The sequence below is a fragment of the Heliangelus exortis genome, chromosome 2 (assembly GCF_036169615.1).
Source record: "Heliangelus exortis chromosome 2, bHelExo1.hap1, whole genome shotgun sequence".
Classification (NCBI taxonomy): domain Eukaryota; kingdom Metazoa; phylum Chordata; class Aves; order Apodiformes; family Trochilidae; genus Heliangelus; species Heliangelus exortis.
Genome location: NC_092423.1, coordinates 16,117,095 through 16,136,724, shown reverse-complemented (window position 1 = coordinate 16,136,724; position 19,630 = coordinate 16,117,095). Strand labels below are relative to the sequence as shown.

The 19,630-nt window shown below is 39.7% G+C and overlaps 1 protein-coding gene across 1 annotated transcript; it reads left to right on the top strand.

Annotated features, from left to right (window-relative positions):
• The first annotated feature begins 1,880 nt into the window (after nt 1-1,880).
• MTPAP (mitochondrial poly(A) polymerase) lies at nt 1,881-13,756 on the top strand. The gene is given in 10 exon segments (XM_071734931.1): nt 1,881-2,095; nt 4,384-4,556; nt 5,089-5,322; nt 5,630-5,854; nt 7,596-7,807; nt 9,766-9,992; nt 11,148-11,240; nt 11,334-11,407; nt 13,133-13,445; nt 13,448-13,756. Coding segments are annotated over 10 exon segments (1,797 nt in total). The 5' UTR covers nt 1,881-1,923; the 3' UTR covers nt 13,522-13,756.
• The last annotated feature ends 5,874 nt before the right edge of the window (nt 13,757-19,630 follow it).

The window sequence follows — 19,630 nt, the reverse complement described above, 5'->3', positions numbered from 1 at the left end:
ATTCAGCCAGGATCACTACCTGATTTTGTTTAGTATCACATTTTCATATGCAGAACAATGCCAGCAGGGTTAACTTCTGTTCACGCATGGTTTATTCTCCAAAACATACACATGATAAATCACAGAATTGTTTGAGTTGGAAGGAACCTCAAAGATCACCTAATTCTAACCCCTCTTCCATGGGCAAAGACACCTCCCACTAAACCAGTAGCTCAAAGCCCCATCCAACCTGGCCTTGAACACTTCAGGGGTGGGGCATCCACAACCTCTCTGTGGACAACCTGTTCCAGTGTTTTACCACCCTCGTAGTGAAGAATTGCATCCTAATGTCTAACCTAAATCTACACTCTTCCAGTTTAATTAATACACTGGCAAGCCTCCATAAAGCAATATGCATCCTCTTTGTTGAACGTGCTCGATGGTGCAAGCCAGGCAGGCTGGCAGAAAAGTCTTGTGGTTTTTTGTTGTTTTTTTTTAAATTGGTTGGCAACAGAAGTGCTGAGGTACTAATAGGCTGACTCCTGTTCTTACCTCTGCTGTCAGAGTGGTTCCAAAGAATGTTTATCAATATGGTGATAGGTGCTATATAAATATAAATATAAATATAAATATAAATATAAATATAAATATAAATATAAATATAAATATAAATATAAATATAAATATATACAATGCAGGCCAGTGCATTTTTTAAGAAATGTCTGTGACAAAAATGCAAGAACATGCAGATGACAAAAGGAAGAAAAAACAAAGGACAAAAGTTATGAAGATTTAAGAAAAAGGTAAAGGGGAGGTTAAAAGGAGGCCACACCTAGAAGAGTGCAGAACTGGCAGCACCTTTAAAGTAGGAGGTTAAGGCAGCAGGCAGCAGGTCTCACGCTTGGATACCTAAGGTATCTTCTTTCAGGCACATGTTTGGGTTATTAGTTTTCCTAACCCCACAATTAATTTTAATGAAACCATTTTCCTTTTTTAGACTAGCTTCAAAGAGAAAAAGAGGGTTTTTTTTAAAAAAGGACAAGTCATAGAATTCCAGAAGAAATTTGCATAATTACCATGGAGAGAGATGGAGGAAACACAAGTTTCTGCCCCATTTCGTATGTATATAAATGGAAATGTAGCATTTTAAAAGCAATCTACTCTCTGGACTTTGGATCATCCTAGGGTACAAACCAAAGTTAGTAAGGTTATAGCTGTTACCGACAGGCACGGAGTTTCCAGGAGCATAGGTCAGTAGTTAAGGTTTGCTAACCCGAGTTATCTGCCTGGCTGTGGGTGTGCTGTGGGTGGTTCTGTGGCCACATGGCCCCTAACACACAGCACAGATGTACTCGAAAGTTTTACATCAATTACTGTCTGTAGCACTGAGGAAAACTCTGATCTTCTCCATTCCACACCCAGGGAATAACTGGGCAACCCAGGGACAACTTCCTGCACCCCAACCTCCCTGGCCTCCCAGAACAGCCTTGACACCATTTCTACAGTAACCCCGCTTTTGCACCCCTGACGCGGGACAGGAAAACCATTCCATTTCCCCTTCAGGTTCACCTCCATGACCACCTTTATGCTCCTGCCCTGGCTGCCAGGGCTCACAGCAGAGGTTACCACGGGCCCCGCCACTGAGAGCTTCCTCACATCGGGAAGGCTCCTCCCGCACCTAGGCGCCTAGGGCCGGGCCGGACCGGATCGGATCGGTTTGCTCCCCCATCGCGGAGGCAGCTGCCCGTTTCCACACGCTTGGGCGGCACAAGCTGCTCTTCCCGCCCCGGGAAACGTCGCGCCCGTAACCCAGAGGCTCCGCAGTGCACAGAGGAACCCCTCCGCGCCAGACGGAGGACTGCTGAGCCTCGTCGGGCGCCGTCCAACGCGACCGCTGGCGCCTGCGCGGATGCTGCTGCCGGCGCCGCGCTGCCCTGCCCGGTAATGGCGCACCGCGCGGGCGGGCGGGCGCTGTCCCTGCTGCGGGGCCGCTTGTGCCTCCCCGGCCCCGCAGGGAATGGTGGCTGCGGGCAGCCCCCCGAGCAGGTCCGCCTCGGCTCCTCCGGCGCCGCCGTGCAGCGGTCACCGCAGGCAGGCGCCGAGGAGGCGGGTGAAGGTAGGGGTCGCCGGGCCGGGCTGCCGTGTGGAAGCGGGGCTGCCCGGCGGTTTCTCCCGGGCCGGGGCGGGTGATGAACCTGGAAGAGGGCCTGGAGAGCGGAGCGGCCGGGTGCAGTGTGTGCGGGGCGTGTTGCGGCTCTGGGAGCGGCTCCTGGGGCTGTAGCGGCGTTCCGGGGAGCCCCGGCCACAGGCAGGGTACTCGGTGCTGTCCCGACCCTAGGCTCAGGGTGCAGTCCAGGACAACAAAATCCGCTCAGGTTGCTTAGGGCTTAGTTTATTAAACTTCAGATGTCAGCTAGAGGTGAGTGGAGTGACGGTGGTTGTTCCTTAGAGGGACATCGGAGAAGTTTTGGTTGTTGCCGTGTCTGAAGCACAATCCAAGAACTGGTGCAGTGTCTGTGTCCATTGCTTGGTGCACCCCGTAACCTACAGGTTAGGCACCTGTCAGCCTCAGGCCTGTGCTTCTTATGTTAATGTTTCAGAGCCTGAAAAACATCAAGTAGCTATTTTTTTTTTTTTTTTTTTAAGAAAGGAGAAGATCAGACTGTATTACCACAATTTGACAAAATCAACAGTCTTTTGCCATTCATATCCTTGTAATAGCAAATATATAGCAAATTGTATTAAAGAACAGTTCCCAACTCCAGTTCATAATTCTTGTTTTGGTGTACAAATTTGACCATTAGTCTCACCTGGGCTGCTGCTGGACTGTGTGTATGCTGACATTAGCATCAGCAGGCAGGACAGAGTTACTGTTACATTATGTGTGGAGGGACAGAGCTGTTTCTTCCAGCAGCAGCACTGGTGTGTACCTGTTTAAAATGATAGTGAAACTCTTGCTCTAACTGGAAATGCATGGAACAGGGGAGACTCCAGAGTTGTCTGCTTGCCATGCTTATAGTCACCACTTGTATGTGATTATCTACATTTGTGCTGTGCTCACACTGTGCAAATGACAGCAGAGCCAGGCAGAGATGCCAGAGCATGTCTTCAGCTATAGTAGCTAAGCGTGTAAGTCAGGCAAGAATCACAAAGCCACTCTGGCCTAATGCAGAGAGCTGTGGGAGTTAGAAGATCTGGGTTCACCTCCTGATTGTATCACTTGTCCATGAGACTTGTTCTTCATCCATGTCAGTCATGCTTCTCTGCCCTTACGAAAACCAGGATATTTATCATCTTCATAAAGTGCTTCTTTGGTCTTCTGATGAAAACTACTATATAAAACTGAGCTGTTGGAATAACTGCTCTGGGTATTTATTGTTTACAAACTTGTGTGGGAGCACAATAAACTTGTAAAAGGAATTATTTTTTGAAAAAAAAAAACAAATGCTAAGAAGTGTAATTGGGTGATAATTAAGATTTCCTTAAGGCCACAGTATCCCATGGGTGCCTCCAGAGCAAAAACATAGAACGAAGAGCTGGCTCTTCATTGAATGTTTCAGTAGCAGGCAGTAGCTGCAGGGAAATACACTTTTCATCTCCTCAGGCTGAGTTATGAATGGCAGTGTCAACAGGGAGCAGCTTCATAGGCTCTGGTAATGTCATGTGGTCAATGGGTTAGTTTGAAACTTAGGCAGGAAAGTCAGTATGATTTAAAAATCTGGGACATGGCCCCTTTTCCTTTATGCAATCAAGAATAAAGTTTATGTGTTTCTGGATGTTCCAGCACATCTGATTTCCATGGTAATTCTGTAGGTTGTCAGCAGCAATGTAGATTGCCAGTAGTGTGGTGAGAGGTAACTGATCTGTGGTTTTATTGTAGTAGAGTAGATGGAAGTATAGTATTCAGTGAGAATTTTGAGTAGGAGTTTACTGTAAAAGAAGGTGATGAGTTGTAAAAATAAGCAAGTCTTAAATTGTTCCAAAGGTGAAAGTGGTTTTTTGGTAGCTGAAAGAGATTATATTTTCATTTCAGCTTGGTATTTCCAGACTCGTATGTAGAGTCCAACTTTCTGCTCTGAGTTTTTCACAGTGAAGAGCGAATCAAAGGAGAGCAAAGATGCCTTGTATCATCAAGCTTCCTGTGGCATCAGGGGAGGCAGTATTGTTTTTTTCCCTACCTTTCCTATTCCTTATACCTATAGATGTATGCATTTGTGAGAGAAGCACTCATGTTTGTGTCTTTCATTAATTCATCATTATTTCATCTTTTGCTGAAACCCTTTTAGAGAGCCAGGACAAACCTTTGTTCAGTTGTTCAATCCAGAGGAAGAAATTAAGTGTACTAAAATCAATGTTAAATATTTTTACTTTATATAAACCCCTGATGTTCTTTCCTTCTAACAGATGCTGAAGTCAGTACCAGAAAGAAGACATTCACTGAGGTTCAAACAGAACGATCGGAGCAAGCAGAAAGGACTGTTTTAATTAAGTGCCCACCAAAACTTAATGAAAAAAAATTACTGCAGTATTTATCCACTCATGGAAACATTAAGAGTCATTTTTTTTTTGAGAATCGTGTAAGTAATTAACAATGTAAATTAAAGTCTAGACTTATAAATACTAGCATTTGCTCAAGTCTTTATATGTACAAGTTAAGCAAATTACATGGAATTAGATTATTAAATTAGTTTTTCTCTTTTTTAATGTTTAAAAATTGCTGAGCAACAGAATTTTATTCAAAAGTCAGCTATGCAACATCTCAAAGGGATAGCTAGCAAGCTGTTTCTCACATCTTTGAAACTTTTATGTAGTAGTGTTCATTGTTCTAACAATAGAGCTGACTTTTAAAATGTTTCTTGAGCATTACAGTTGTGAAGATAAATACATTTTACAACTATTATGTTTAGTGTTTACTGCCAAGAATAGCATACTGTAAATATTTTTGACTTATTGTGGACAAGTGTCTAAAAAGCATTGAGCTACAGAGCTTAGCTTACATCTTCAGGACTGTCTCAGTACTCCCAGGAACATCTGAATAATATCAGTACAATCAGTTCAAGGTTTGTTTGCATTTGTCTAACCCTGTCTATTTTCATTCTAATGTTTTAGGGAATCCATGCTTTAATAGAATTTTCAGAAAAGAACAGTATAGCCTCATTGCAGGATGCAATTGAAATCCCAAGTGCTGCAGAGCATCATGTTGTCCCATTTAAATCCAGACTTTTTACATTCACGATGAAAAACCCAGTGCATCAAGGTGCTGAGGAGACACCACTTCACCTCTCTCCTCAGTCCCACATTCCAGTGAAAGAGCTTATTCAGAAGCTTTGTCTTGCAGACAGTGTAAGTAAAGCTTTCTGGATTCAATTCAAAATGAACCACATCCATTTGAGATTTGCAGGTGGCTGTGTATAACTTATAAAACAATTTACTTCTATTTTGAAAAAAGTGATCTCTGTTAGAATTTTGTGTGAATGGTTCGACATGGAAAAATACATTAAATTAGTAATTTTAATTGTACAAAAAATTTCTGTAAGAAATCTGTTTGATATAAAGAAAATTCTAATTGCAATTATATTAAGTAGATTAAAATATATGTTACCAGATAGGTGTGTAATTGTATTTTTACAGTGTTAATTTTCATAACCAGGTAAGCAGTCAGATGTATATTCTACTGAATGAGTATCAACTTACAGAGGAAAATATCAGGCTCCGATTCCTGGCCTGTTCCCTGGTTCGGGATTTCGCCCGTGCGTATTTTCCAGACAGCACAGTAAAGCCATTTGGCTCTTCAGTCAACACCTTTGGCAAATTGGGATGTGATGTGGACATGTTTCTGGACTTCAGGGTTGCAGAAAAACATGCTACAACAACGGTAAGATTATGTCACACGTCTCCAGTCTTGCACTTCTTCAACAGAGCAGCTCATTGCCTGTTTCACACGCAGGAATCAGTTTGTTTATACATGGGTAGTGCAGTAGTTCATACTATAGACTGTGAGCAAGTTTATTTGAATATTTGTACCTGAAAACTTAAAGAAACTGGATGTGACATGAAAGAGATCTTTCTGGCAATAGGAAGATGGTGATTTGGTGTTTTCATAGGTTTTTTTTATTGTCAAGGTGAATTTCAGTATTGAAAAAACCCTCATCCTCTGAAACTGATTCAGCAATGTAAGATCATCCCATCCTACTGTTGGGTGTTCTTCTCTGGAACTGTTTGTTTTCATCCATGCTTTTTTAAAGCTTGGTGTTGATTTTTAGGGTCCCCCATGTTCTGAAGCATAATTTTCTGCATGTGTGTGTGCATATGCATTTCGGGAGGGTTGTCAGGTTTTTCTCCTTACTTTAAAAAGCTGACTTCATGCTACAGAAGAGTTACTGAGTTATATAGTGGGGTACACATATGAAGACACAAATAAGAATGTGTGCATGTGTGAGTGTCTGATGAGTGTCTGTTTTATCATTACAAAAAAGTCTTTGGTATGTTCAAACACACGTGCTGGCCGGAAAAATGTTGGCAAAAGGAGAGCAGGAGCAGTCACCTCAGTTGTTGCCAGAGCAGCTCAGAATTTCAGCACCTGAAGTGTGTTTGTGAGAGAGGTTGCAAGGTCCATAACTTCTGAATTGTTTCACCTGTCTGGGAGTTTGTGTTTTCTTTGCACTAACCTGGTGACAGCAAAAGTAACTTCCTCTTATGTCTCAAAGTAGTTAGGTCACTGTGTGAAATGCTTTTTGTCTAACATGCATTCACCCATGACACATTCCAAGGAGGATAAATCAGTGCCAAATAATGAGCAAAATTAGCTGAGGCATAAAACCAAAGACAGACTATTAAGAGAAGATAAATTTTATAGGTATGAAGTTATTTTATTGAGGTATAAAATACAAATCTGACAACTCAAAATACAAAAACCTACAGGAAAATTCACATCTGATGTTATGTAAATAAATCTCTGCTTTTTTTTGTTTGTCAGAAAAACTGTGATTTGAGGATTGGACTAGATGACTTTTGAAGAGCCCTTCCAACCCAACCCTTTCTATGATTCTATAATTCTATGATCTGAAGTAATTATTTTAAGTGTTGTAAAAACTTAATCATTTTGAAGGATTAAGCTATTTACATAGTACTTTTTTTTTAAATGAAAAAGACATTTTCTTTTACACTGCTACTTAATTCACTATTAATGAATTTCTCTTTGAGGATTTGAAATAGAATTAATGGTGATTTGAAATCAGTTGTGATATGGGTTTTTTTTCCCTCTTTTTAATGTAACTGTATGCTTTTCTTTTAGTCAGCACATACATGCTCTCAGGAACTCCAGAATTACTTCAGGCACTAGTGAGATGTAGTAGTGTTACATCCTCATCTGAACAAGTAACTTCACACAAAGCTGTTCACTATTAACCGGGAAAAATTGAGTCACTGAAAAAAGTATGTAAGAGGGACAGCAATAGGGTTTTATCTTTTTAAAATTCTGTGGGCTGCTTTGAATAATTCTTGTCTTTCAGTCTCTCATTGTACACACTCATTTGCAAGTTGGTGTACTCTTTCAGAAGTATTTTTAAATGTCTCTGGTTCCAGAACAAATAGTTACTTTTAAAATTTTGTATTAGAAAAAAGGTCCCTTTGAAATGGAGTATCAAATGAAAAAATTACCGACTGAAAGATTAGCAACTCAGAAAATTCTTTCTGTGATTGGTGACTGCCTTGATAATTTTGGTCCTGGATGTATGGGTGTACAGAAGATACTCAATGCTCGTTGCCCTCTGGTGAAGTTTTCCCATCAACCAACAGGATTCCAGTGTGATCTGTCAGTGAGCAACAGGTGAGATATGGTTTAAAAAGTTTGGGAAGAACACTAATGTCTTTATGTTCTGCAGATCTGTAATGAAAATTGTTTAATCTACTCCTTTCTGTATTCTTAACAAAGTGAGTGTTGGCTTTGAAAGTAAAAAGGATAATTTTGACTTCTAGATCTTAGGTTTTAATGTGCTTAAGGCATCGTTCTCCGGTATAAGATATACTTGCTAGCTGAAACTGAAGACTTTAAAACCATTTTATATAATAAGGTTGGATCATAAGGCACTGAAAGAAGGCAGTGTTAGTTAGTCATTACTTCCCTTCAAGTATATGGGTATATGCAGAGCCTTCGGTTGATTGTGCTGATTGTTTTGATTGTGTTGATTTTTGGATTAAGCAGCTCCATTGTGTTAGTTTTCAGAGCCTAGGCTTCTAGTTGTTTTGATGTACTTTTTTGGATTCTCAAGTGCCTGCATACACCTACTTTCTTGCAAGGTACCTTGAATGCTAAATTAACTCACTGTTACTGTCATTTAGGACCTTGCACAGCAGTGCCCAACAGAGGGAGCAGGCTTCTTAGAAATACAGCCTTTTGCATCTGTTTTTCCTCTTCCAGCTTGTTCATATTTGGTTAATAGTGAAGCATATAATTTGTTTTGCTGTCACATTTTATTAAGAAATATCCACCTTAATCCAGTATACATCTGTGGCTCTCACATAAGGACACATAATTGAAAAATAGTTACTATCCCTTTTAATTATTGTAAGGGAATAGTAAAATATGGGTGGGTTTATTTCAGAATACTTTTTATCCAACTTTCAGTGCAGATTTTGTAATTTTCCTCCATTAGCTACAGTTGGGTCCTAGGCTGAATTTTCTGAATACCCAAAGTTCTGTTTCAGAATATGCAGGAATTTTTAAGACAGTACTGAGCAAATAAAATTTATTTTGTATACATAGCCACAGTGAAGGTCAGCATGCAGTTCTGTGCAGACTTATAATCCCCTGCTGAAGGTGTGGCTGGTGGTCACTGTGTGTGTTGTCTTGCCATCATTTGAAGTAATAACCTCTGTGGACACAGGGAAGCACTTCGCAGCTGAAATTTCAGAAGTCCAGGTGGTACAGAACTTTGACATGGTAAACTTCTCCGAAATGCCATAGTGGATTTTTAGAAAAATTCAGTGCAAAATTAGGAGTAAAAACTCCTGCAACTGTAGTTCAACAAGCACTTCAGACTAAAACTGACCCCAAAGTAAATTTCGCTTTCAAACCATGCTAACGTTTTTTTTTCTGCTAATTCTTGCCCTCTCATTTGTAGACTTACATGAATGTTTCTATGACCATATGATGAAGCAGATCAAAAACTAATCCATCTGAAAACCTTTATCCTTTCAGATTAGTTGTTTGGTTTTTTTCAGCAGGACCAAACATCAGTAATTTGAAAATTACCAAATTGACTTGTTCTGCAGATTCACTGTGTTTCTGCACTTCACATATTTTTCGGTGCAATGTTTTATTACCTTTAAGATAAAAGTTGTAGAAGAAGTTTTAGTTGTATTTTATTATATATTAGGATAGAGGTGTTAACTAATGTACCTCAAAGGCAATTGTGGCTAAACTGGGTTTATGCTTTGATTCAGAAAAGTTTCACATCTAAGTACTTGATGGTGGATTTTTGGTTATGTTTTCTCCCACTGTGATGTAGAACAAGGAAACAAGAAACAGTACAAATGCAATATTATTGTTCACCCATAACTGGCTCCTTCTTACCATGGAAAACTGCCAGACATTTCATTCTGGACAATTTCAGGCATCCACTTCTGTCTTTCTAAATGCTTAAAATTTAAATGTTTTTTTTTTTTTCAACGGATACCCAGTTCCCTTATTGCTGATGCCATAGGGCTTGAACAATAAACACTGTGCCTGTTACTTTGCAGTTCTCTAATTATTTATATGTCTTTAACTTTTCATTTGTTCTTCAGCATTGCTATAAAAAGTTCAGAACTCTTGTATATCTATGGCTCTCTGGATCCCCGTGTGAGAGCGCTGGTGTTCAGTGTGCGGTGTTGGGCCCGTGTTCATGGACTTACAAACAGTGTTCCTGGTACCTGGATTACAAACTTCTCTCTGACCATGATGGTCATGTTTTTTCTGCAAAAGAGATCACCACCTATCATTCCAACACTAGACCAACTGAAAGAACTGGCAGGTATGGACAGCTGTCTATGTGCTTATTGAAGTGGTTTCACATTTGTTTTCTCTAAAGGGATCTATAACACCAAGCAATTTCTTTATGCTCTCAAATATGCGTGCCTTAAATTTGATGGAGTATGGAAGTTTTACTTTTTAGTTGTTGTTATTGAAAATAATGCATTTTTGAAAGCAAAACAGTCTATTTTCAATATAGTAGTAAATTCTACTTAGAGGTAATTAAAAATCATTTATTTGCTCAGTGATCCTTTGCTGGCTGATTTTTGTTTATTTTTTATTTTAGTTCTTAGAAGACTTGCAAGGTCTCAAATGTCTCTGCAGTTGTTAAGGATTTTGTGCAGGCTGATATGATGCATATTGTTTTATAGGAACCAAATGTCTAAAATAAAAGGCTCTATTTTTCTCTTACAATTTGTAATAGCCTTGAGACTGCTCATGCCACCTGCAAATAACTCTGATATCTGCACAAACAAGCTGTTCTGGCTATCTCATATGTAGCTTTTAGTGTGCATTATCTTCAGTAAATCAGTGAAAGCATAGAGAATGACACCCCAAGTTCTTGATTCTTTGCTCATGCCTTCTACTTGTTGACAAGCCTGCTTGGAAGCTTTGAGCTCTTTGAGCAGAGACAAAGGTGTCTTGTGTTCAGTTGTTTTAAAATCAGTTTAAGTATTTCCATTTTGAAGTCTGTAGAGTTTTAAAACATAAATGAAAAACACATGTTGAAATTTTATAAGAATATTTGTAATTCTCTGATCTTTTTCCGATAAAGGTAGGTATTATTTGTGATAATATCACAAATACTTGCACTGTTTGGGACATAATAAAACTCTGTATGCAGAGATAATAGGTTTGTTACTAGGACTAGCTTCAGAGATACAAAGATGTCATGTTCCTGTAGGCTTTCAAAACCCCACCATTTACTCATGCTTCTTTTCCATTGCCCTTCCATAGACTTTTTTCTTTTAGATCTTTAAGTGCATAAATTGACTCTTAACCTGAAAGTTCGTTTGTGAACTCCTGATTTGGTTTACTTAATATGCACATTCATTGAATTCAGTCTGAATTTAGTGTTATCTCAATTTTATTGAATACAATGCAATGACTTTTTATTGTTTATCACTTCAGATCGTGCCTTCATTTTTTGTTTCAGATCAAAAAGACAAGCTTGTAATTGGAGGCCGTGATTGCTCATTTGTTAGTGATTTAAGGAAGATTAAACTTACAAAAAACACAGAAACAGTTGGTAGGTAAATTTTCATCAGTTTTTAAATTTTTTTCTGAGCATATTGAAAGTAAGCCTCATGTTACTGACGACTGTTGGTTTTCTTTTCCTTAGATGTATTGTTGGGTGAATTTTTTGAATATTTTGGAAACTTTGATTTCAGAAAGAATTCAATAAATCTCCGAAAGGTAAATGAATTTTAATTTCTCATAATTATCAATTGAATATCTATCCTGCCATTTGACAAACTACCTATGCTAAACAACAATTTCTGTAATTTTAAATTGTATATACAAAGTACATTTAAATTGGTTGTGTCCAGCAACTGAGTCCTTTCTATGGAAGGGAGTTTTCCTCTCGGACCCAAATCACACCTCCATTAAGAACATTCTGATATCATTATTAGGAGATGTTGGAAAGCACTGACTCTGATGCTAAAGCTGTATGATTTTTCTTGACAGCCCTGTAATAAATGGTTTTAAAATGTAGAAGCTATTTTGCCTCTGTGAGAGGAAAACTTTTTAAATGTCATGATGTATATATCATAGCAAAAATCTGTGACAAACCCTGTGTGCTATCAGGATTTGCATTTAAAACTGGGAGTCCAGACCCACACAGCTTCTGCATTAAAATTTACAACAAAGTTCTTAAACTTGCTTTTGGAGTTTGAGCTTCCTACTGCAGTTTGTATCAGCCTACTGTAAATGTACTCACAACTTAGTAAGCATGACAGGTAACGTGATCATTTTGTGCCTTCACTTTGGTTTACTTTGTGTGTTTAAGTCATGCAATTTATTGTTACGTGTGTATATTCAAGTACAACAGAAATGCATATAAATGTAACTACTTTAACTCACACCTGCTCCTGCTGGGTTGCTTGCAGGATTGGAGATTTCAGAGCTGTGTTGCTCTGTGAATACTCTGTTGCTTGTGTTCTGTTTCCTGCTTGGGTATTATGGATTACTGACATAAGAGCTCTTTTTGCCACTGCAGGTTGATTGTAGAAACTGATTCATTAACCTGAATAGCTTTTGCTTGCCATTAAATCTTAAAAAAGGCAAACAGGACCCGTGTTGGAGCCTGAGCTAGTGAGGGGAAATGTCTGTGCTGCTGCTCTTTTTCTGTTTAACTATCAGTCCTCTTGACCCTGAGGCAGAAGTATATAGCATGTACTTGGACACTTCCTGTAACAGTAGCTGGTAAGTTCCTGCTAGAGCTTTGAGTGTAAGGCTTGAAGAGGTTCTGTAATACACAGCAGGTCAGCTAAGTAGCACTGATAAGCATTAAGATGGAAGTTATTTAAATAGCAAACTACATTTTTGTCAACAACTTGTGTTTGTACTACTCTAAGTGTCCAAAAGTGGACCAAAACCTGAGTAGCTCTGCACTTAAAAGGCATACTGAACTGGGAGGAATTTCAGCCAAGGCAGTAATCTTGTTTTGTTACACCAGCTCTTCATGAGCACAGAGAAAGGAATGGCTTGAACAGTTTCAGTGCTTGTATTAGTTTATCAAACTGGGCTGTGCAGGTTAATGTGACACACTCTTGCTGCTCATACACAAATGGAGGTAGGAGTAGAAGGCTGCAATGAGTGAGGTCTGAGGTTTGTGGAAAAGCGAATGGGAGAATGGCCAAAAGACAGGCTAAGCTGTAGCTGTGTGTTCTTTGCCTTGAAAGAAATCTAAGCTGCATGTGGCAATGAAAACCACTACTGAGAAGATTCAGAGAACAGAAGTCATACGGTCAGGTTGACAGGAAAATTAACTTGACTAATAGTGACTTTTTTTTTTCAAAAAGTTCTCCAGTAAGTCAAAATACTGCTAATGCTAATCTTATAATTCAAGTGATTTGTTATTTGCTCAGCCTATAATTCATATAAGCAACTTTGGCTTTTTCTTTACACTGTCTGCAGGGAAAGGAAGTAAATAAACCTGAGTCGTCTCCTCTTTATATCTGGAATCCCTTTGAACAAGACCTTAATATCAGCAAGAATGTTAATCTGCCACAGCTGGAGAAATTTGTAGCTATGGCCAGAGAAAGTGCCTGGATTTTACAGAAGGAAGATAGAGCTCAGCGAATGATCAATAAAGAGCCTTGGGGACTGGCAGCCCTACTGATACCATTTGGAAAAAGTAACCCCAGCAAGATGAAGAATAGGGTGAAAGGAATAGGAAGTGAAACAATCAGAAGCCTTTTGGACTCCTTAAAGTTAAATAGTGCAGGCAGCCTACAAAAAGCAGTGGGAAAGTGACTTTCAGCACACAAACACAGCTGATACTCTGTTTTAAGAACTGGATGTGACACACAGTCTGAAGAACATTATTTTTAATATTTCTATTATGGTGAAATGGAGAATCAAATTGCCTCTGTTTTCCATCGTGATGCTCTTTGCTCTTTGTTCTGCTTTCTTTCTGTACATTTTTCTCCTTCTAATTCTTCAGTTTTCCATCTGTCTGATGAAAGAAGAGCATTCAAATGCAAGTTGTACAGATACATTTTGGAAGTAGCATTCAACTGGGCACTCAAAAAAAAAGAAGACTGACAGGAGCTGCATAGGAAAAAGCCTTTGGGAATTCTTTTGGCTAACATATAAAGGATACACTAAGTAAAAGCTCAAGAAACAACCACCTTTCAGTGAAACCACAGTTTAAAAGATGATGAATGTTAGACCCATTGCTTCCATTCCAGTAATGTTCTGGAAGCCAGTAAAACCGAAGTACATGTATCTGTTTTTGCAGTTGTTTTCCATTCATGTAGACAATGCCAAGACAAAATAAAGATAATGGAATTAGATAGTAGGGTTTGAAGTTTCATAAAGCATTGCTCTGCAAGGGTGGTACAACTGTTCTGTGTTGGAAAAGTGGTTTTGCTCTTGTGCTTACCACCTGATCTCAAATTTCATCAGTGAACTGCCTTTTGTTTTCTGTACCCATAGGACTGGTTCCACCCACTCTTATATAATGCACTCATGTTTCTAATTCTTCCTTCAACTTCACTTTCAACCTGCATTTCAAGTTTAGGCAGGGATTTTGCATGCCCTTCTTGCCTCATCAGTCTCCTCAAAGTTACTGCTTACTAGGTGACACCAAAACCTTCCTCTCACTGTTCTTCACAGAGAGATGTGTCCCTTGCAGACATCCATAGAGAATCTTACATCACACTGGAGTCTTGTTCCTGTTCTTGCCCTGTTTTTCAGATACTCAGAAAATTGACTTTCCCCTTTGCAGATCAGTTGGGCCAGTGAGTCAGTGCAGCTCATTGACTGAATTTTCTGTCTGTTTTGCCACAAAAGAGAGGGTCTTCGGGGGAAGGGAGAGAGGGAAGACAGGAAAGGAAATGGAGGGCCAGCAAACATCAGATGCCTTTTCGAGGTACATTTGTGAGTATTCTCCCCATCTAGTTTGAGAGTCACTCATGCATTAAAACTAAATGTTGATGGTGAGAACAGCTTTACAGACTGATTTATTCTTAACAAAAATTCTGTACAAGAAATGGCTGTAACTCAGAGATTGTCAGGAAGATGCAACATTGCTTTTTATGATTACTTTCATTTTCTGTATTTTTAGATTCTTTAGTGTTGCAGTGGTATATGATTTTGTGTAAACTTTCCTTCTAATGGTGGAGTCTGGACAGCTTAGAAATGTGTTTTCTTTTTTCTCTGAGATACTGTTTTTTGTTGGAAATGTTGTGGGTAATAATGCATATTTCTAATGTATTTGTAAAAAATTGAGCAAGGGAAAGTACTTGTATCAGTTAGACTAAAGAGTTAGACCTTGAGTGGCAGCAAGACTCTTCTACATACAATTCCATGTTAGTTTATTCTGAGCTTAGATTAATACTCATGTCTATTTGTGATTCAACAATGTTTTCTTGAGTAATGGCTCACATAGTCATTGTCTTGATCACAGGATTTAATTCTGCTACTAATTTCTTCAAGATTGAGCCTTGAATTTCAAACTTAGTTTTATCCCTAAATCGTGGTGCTAATGTGTGAACTTTTTGGAGGCTGGTATTAAGTTTATTGTAACTTGCTACTGGTGCTAACCCAAAGCCTGTGACAACAAGCTTAGTTCTGATGCTGTAAGGAGTCTCTTGCTACCTTAATTTCTGCAGAACCTAGAGATACATTTTCTGTTGTTTGCTCAGGAACAGACTTTGAAGCTTTTTGATTAAGGCAGTACTTGCAAGTTTTCCTTCTTCCAACTAAACAAAATGGGTAATACCACAGTGCAATAATAAGAAAGTGGCTTAACAGGGACAGAAGTATGCAGAAGAGCCTTGGCAATGTACACCCCCCTGGATCATATTCACAGTGGTTCACTCTGACATAGGTGGGAAAGATTTTAAGGAATCTTCACAGAGGGACACAGGACACTTGCAGTCAAGTACCAATAAACTTTGTAATTTGGTTATGCAGCTGAATCATGCTGAAGCATGTGCTTCATTTTAAGTGCCCCTATGGGTGTTTGAGCTGCTTAGTATTCCTTAAAAGGCAGGGCAGAACATGCTTCCTGTACATGCAGTGCCTTTCAGCATCACTTTTCTGTTTAGACTGCCTGTCTGTTTTGGGAACAGTCCTGAACCCTTGTCATGGCTGTAGGCCAATTCTGAAAAGAAAAGAAAGAAGCCAAAAGCAGTGTTGTAGCAATGAAAATGCACGGATGGTTGTTTTGGATGTCTGCAAATCCATGGAGCTGGAGGCCAGCTGCTGAGCAAAGCCTTGAGACTTTGAGGAGCAGCTATGAATGACAGATAAGCCCAAGTGGCAGCTTTTACAGAGGAGGCTGTTGGCTGGGGGCAAAGGGCCAACCATGTGCTTCCCAAGAGCATGAGCTGTGTCTGGGAGAAGAGCTGCGTGACACTGGTGGAACTGAAGCCACCTGTTGGAAAAAAACACAGGGAAGAGAAGGACCAAGATTTGAGGGGATGTATTTAGCAAATAAAGAGAGAAGATGTGATTATAATTTCCTGAGGGCAGCAGCCTTATCATATTGAAAGATGGTTAGAAACCACTAGCTTGATTCTCTCAGTAAAAAGAAGGATTTGATGTTGCTAAAGGAAGGACTATGGTGACTGGGTTTGAGAGGGTGTTCTTATGGTCCAAAAACCATGTAAAAAGTGTCTCAGCAAGAGTGAGGCAGTAAGTTCCAGTTTCTTCTCAAACTTGGCACTGATAAACTATATTGTAGGCTAGGGCTGTTGAAGGGGACACATGTCAGGAACATCAGTGAACTAAACACATTTTTGTCCCTCTGCCCCTTCTTGATGGGAATTCTCTTCAGTGCAGTGTCACGTTCCCTGGCTCTTAACTGGTTAGGGAAACTTGAAAACTTCTGAAAGATCCTTGCTCTGGGAAAACACTCCCTGGGACATAAACTTCAAGTTAACATTTCTTCACAGGGTTTGTTACTTTTTTTGGGGTTTTTTTCCTCCTCTTAAATGTTTGATGATCACAAGTTGCAGGAATGGGTTTTGCTATGGCTACCACTGCTTCATCATTTCTCCATAGCTTCCTTGGAATCTGTAGCCTTATTCTCCAGTTAGCTGCTGGGTGATTATCTGTGTGTGATTCTCATTGCTAAGACAGTCACAAAACAGACTTCTTTGCTGATAGAAGATGCCTCAATTTTGAAGCTATAGTTCTTGCCTGAGATTCTGCCCTATAGACTTTGGATAGCAGTATAATTCAGTTTGGGAGAGACCTTTGGACCTTGTCCAGCCTTCTTCTTAAGTGGGAGCAGCTGTTATATTCAACCAGATTCCTCAGGGCTTTGTCTAGTCAGACTATGAAAATCACCCAAGATGGAGACTGCACAACCACAATGTGCCCCTGTGCTTGACTGTCCTCATCACCCTGATGGGCTGGTCTGCAATACACTGCCACATCCTTGCCACTCTTACTGCTGCTTCTTTGAGAAGCCAAACTCACACCTAACTCACATCCTAATTCAGTCTCTTAATCACACTGCCATCCATCACAACCATTCAAGCTGCTACTTCATGTAAAGAGTGCCCCAATCTTCCCTTCCTCATCTTTCCTGAGGAGTTTGCATCCATTCATCCACCCACCTGTCCATTCCAGTGCTTCCACCTCATCTAAACTCTCCCACCATATCTGTTATTCCAACAGTGCTGTACTAACACCATGAGGGGCTCTGGTTCCTCCTGTTTTTTCCCCAGGCTGCACAGATCTGTATCTGTGTATTTGAGGTGGGTATCTGTTAATTGGTTTTGTTGGTTCTGAGGTCCCGTAAGAGAACACCATGCAGAGACACTCATGCAGGTGTGGAAGAGGACTGCTGCCCAGCAGAGCTCCTCAGCTTGGACTGGGTATGTTGCTAATGCTCTGTTACTTCTGGGTCCGGAGCAGTTGGGCTCTCAGCTGCAACATATCTGTGCCCCGTGGTCACGCTGGGTCACTGAGGAAAGATGTGCTTCCAACAGCATGGCTTCATTCTTGCAAATTTATTTTTAAGTTCAGTTTAGTTTATGCTCTCTGGGGGGCATGGGATATGTTATTGCTTGACACAATTTTGTACCTTTGAAAAAAGGAAAGATAGACAAAGAAGCTTTATTTAAACAATTTTGCCAACAAACTAGTTAAAAGGTCTATGCCAAGTTCAACTGAAGCAAGTTTAGGATTTCCAGCCTCGGCTGCTTTGGAGATGTGGTGAATCAACAATTAGGAAGTTTTTCAAAGTGAAGTCATCCTGTTCACTGGGAAGGTCTTGCTTCTAAGTGCTTTGTCTTGCTTGTTGCAATATTACTACCAGGGTTCTGTTCTAGTGCAAGCTTCTTCTAAACGTCATGGCTAATTGGGGGTCTGTTTGTGTAAAACAAGGGTAAGGATTTATACAAGGCTAACCTGTGCCTGGAGGTAAAATCTCTTATTTCATAACTCCTCTTAGTTGAAAGTCTTGATCCACTGCTCTTGCAGACCTGTTTCTTGCACTTTTTTTAAGTAGAGAGTTGTTTTGCTTCCTTTTGCAGGAGCTTCCTGCGTCTCTTCCCCTCCCTGTTGTCTTTTCATCATGTCAGATCTGATCTGATCCGTAAAAAGCAGTATATCATTTGGTCCTTAGTATTTTGTGGAGCAGCAGTGGATGCTGCTGCATTCAAGAAACGTGTAGTTTTAAAAATGTGGCTCTCATATTGCAATGTAACATCTGACTGCTCAATTCCAGTCCCCATGCTGCCTTTTCCATGGCTCATGCAGGGATCAATTAGCTGGACTTGATGGGCCTCACCTACCCTGAGCATGCAGTCTTTGGAAGTCTGTTCATTTAACAAACTTGCTTAACTGTAATATGAGAAAGCAGAAGTTCCCTGCAATTTTTTGAGAGACCCTTTACCCTTCAAAATTGTTTCTGTTTCCCCCTGTTGCTATAGGGGAAAACTATGTTCAATTTGTTTCACAGAAAGACTTCAGAGATAGGTTTTTGTTCCCATGCTGACCTCTCTTGTGCATACAGATTTGTAGTCAATGTAAACAGTGCAGCCCTGTACAGGAATCTTGCATGGAACAACTCCCAGAATATGTCTTCTAGGTATTATCCTCGGAGCCTGACAGGAGAGATAAAAGCCCCATGAATTACTAAGGCATAGCCTGCCAGTTGTGTTGCTGACTCCAAGGAATGGAAAAATTCCCATAATTCTGTATTGCTTTTTCTCATGTTGGACACAGGCAAAACTCTGCTTTTCTCAGAGAAAAGGTACATCTGTTAGAAGTTGGATTGTTAGATTGAAGAATAGCATTCTTTAAATTCTTTCGGAATACTTAAATCTTAAGGTAGGTTTTCTAAAGTTCATCTCTAGAAGCTATTGCTAGAGGTTTTCAGGATGAGAAAACTGAGAGTACAAAACAATTCACATTTCAAGTAATTAGATTTAGGTAAATTATAAAAAATAATTCTGTAGTGGAAAGTACTAGATGTAACATCTCAGCAATAACAAGGAACACTGCCATATGTCTCTGAACCAGTTTTCCTCCTTTAAGTTTCTGTAGTCCTCCCAGTGGTGAACTATTTTTATAAAAGGAGAGGATTTGGGGAGCATGCTGAATGAAAATTACAGTATCCAATACAAGGGAGGGTGAGTATTTTGCCACTGCAGTAAGTAAGAAGTATTATTGACTTCATCATGAACTGAAATTCAGAGATTGTCTGATTTTTGTCAGAAATACAATTCAGTGAATTGTTCTACGGGTCTTTAGGTGATTCATACTCCTTCCTTATGAAAATTATCTTTAGACAGCTATAAAAAGAGAGTTTGCTATATTTGCTTCATATCTGAGCTTGCAACATGAGGTCTTACTTGAAATGATGACGATCTGTTTTGTTGAGACACACAAGACCCTAGCTACTACAGTTCTGCACTAAAATCCATTTTAAACAGGGTTTTCATTGCATGT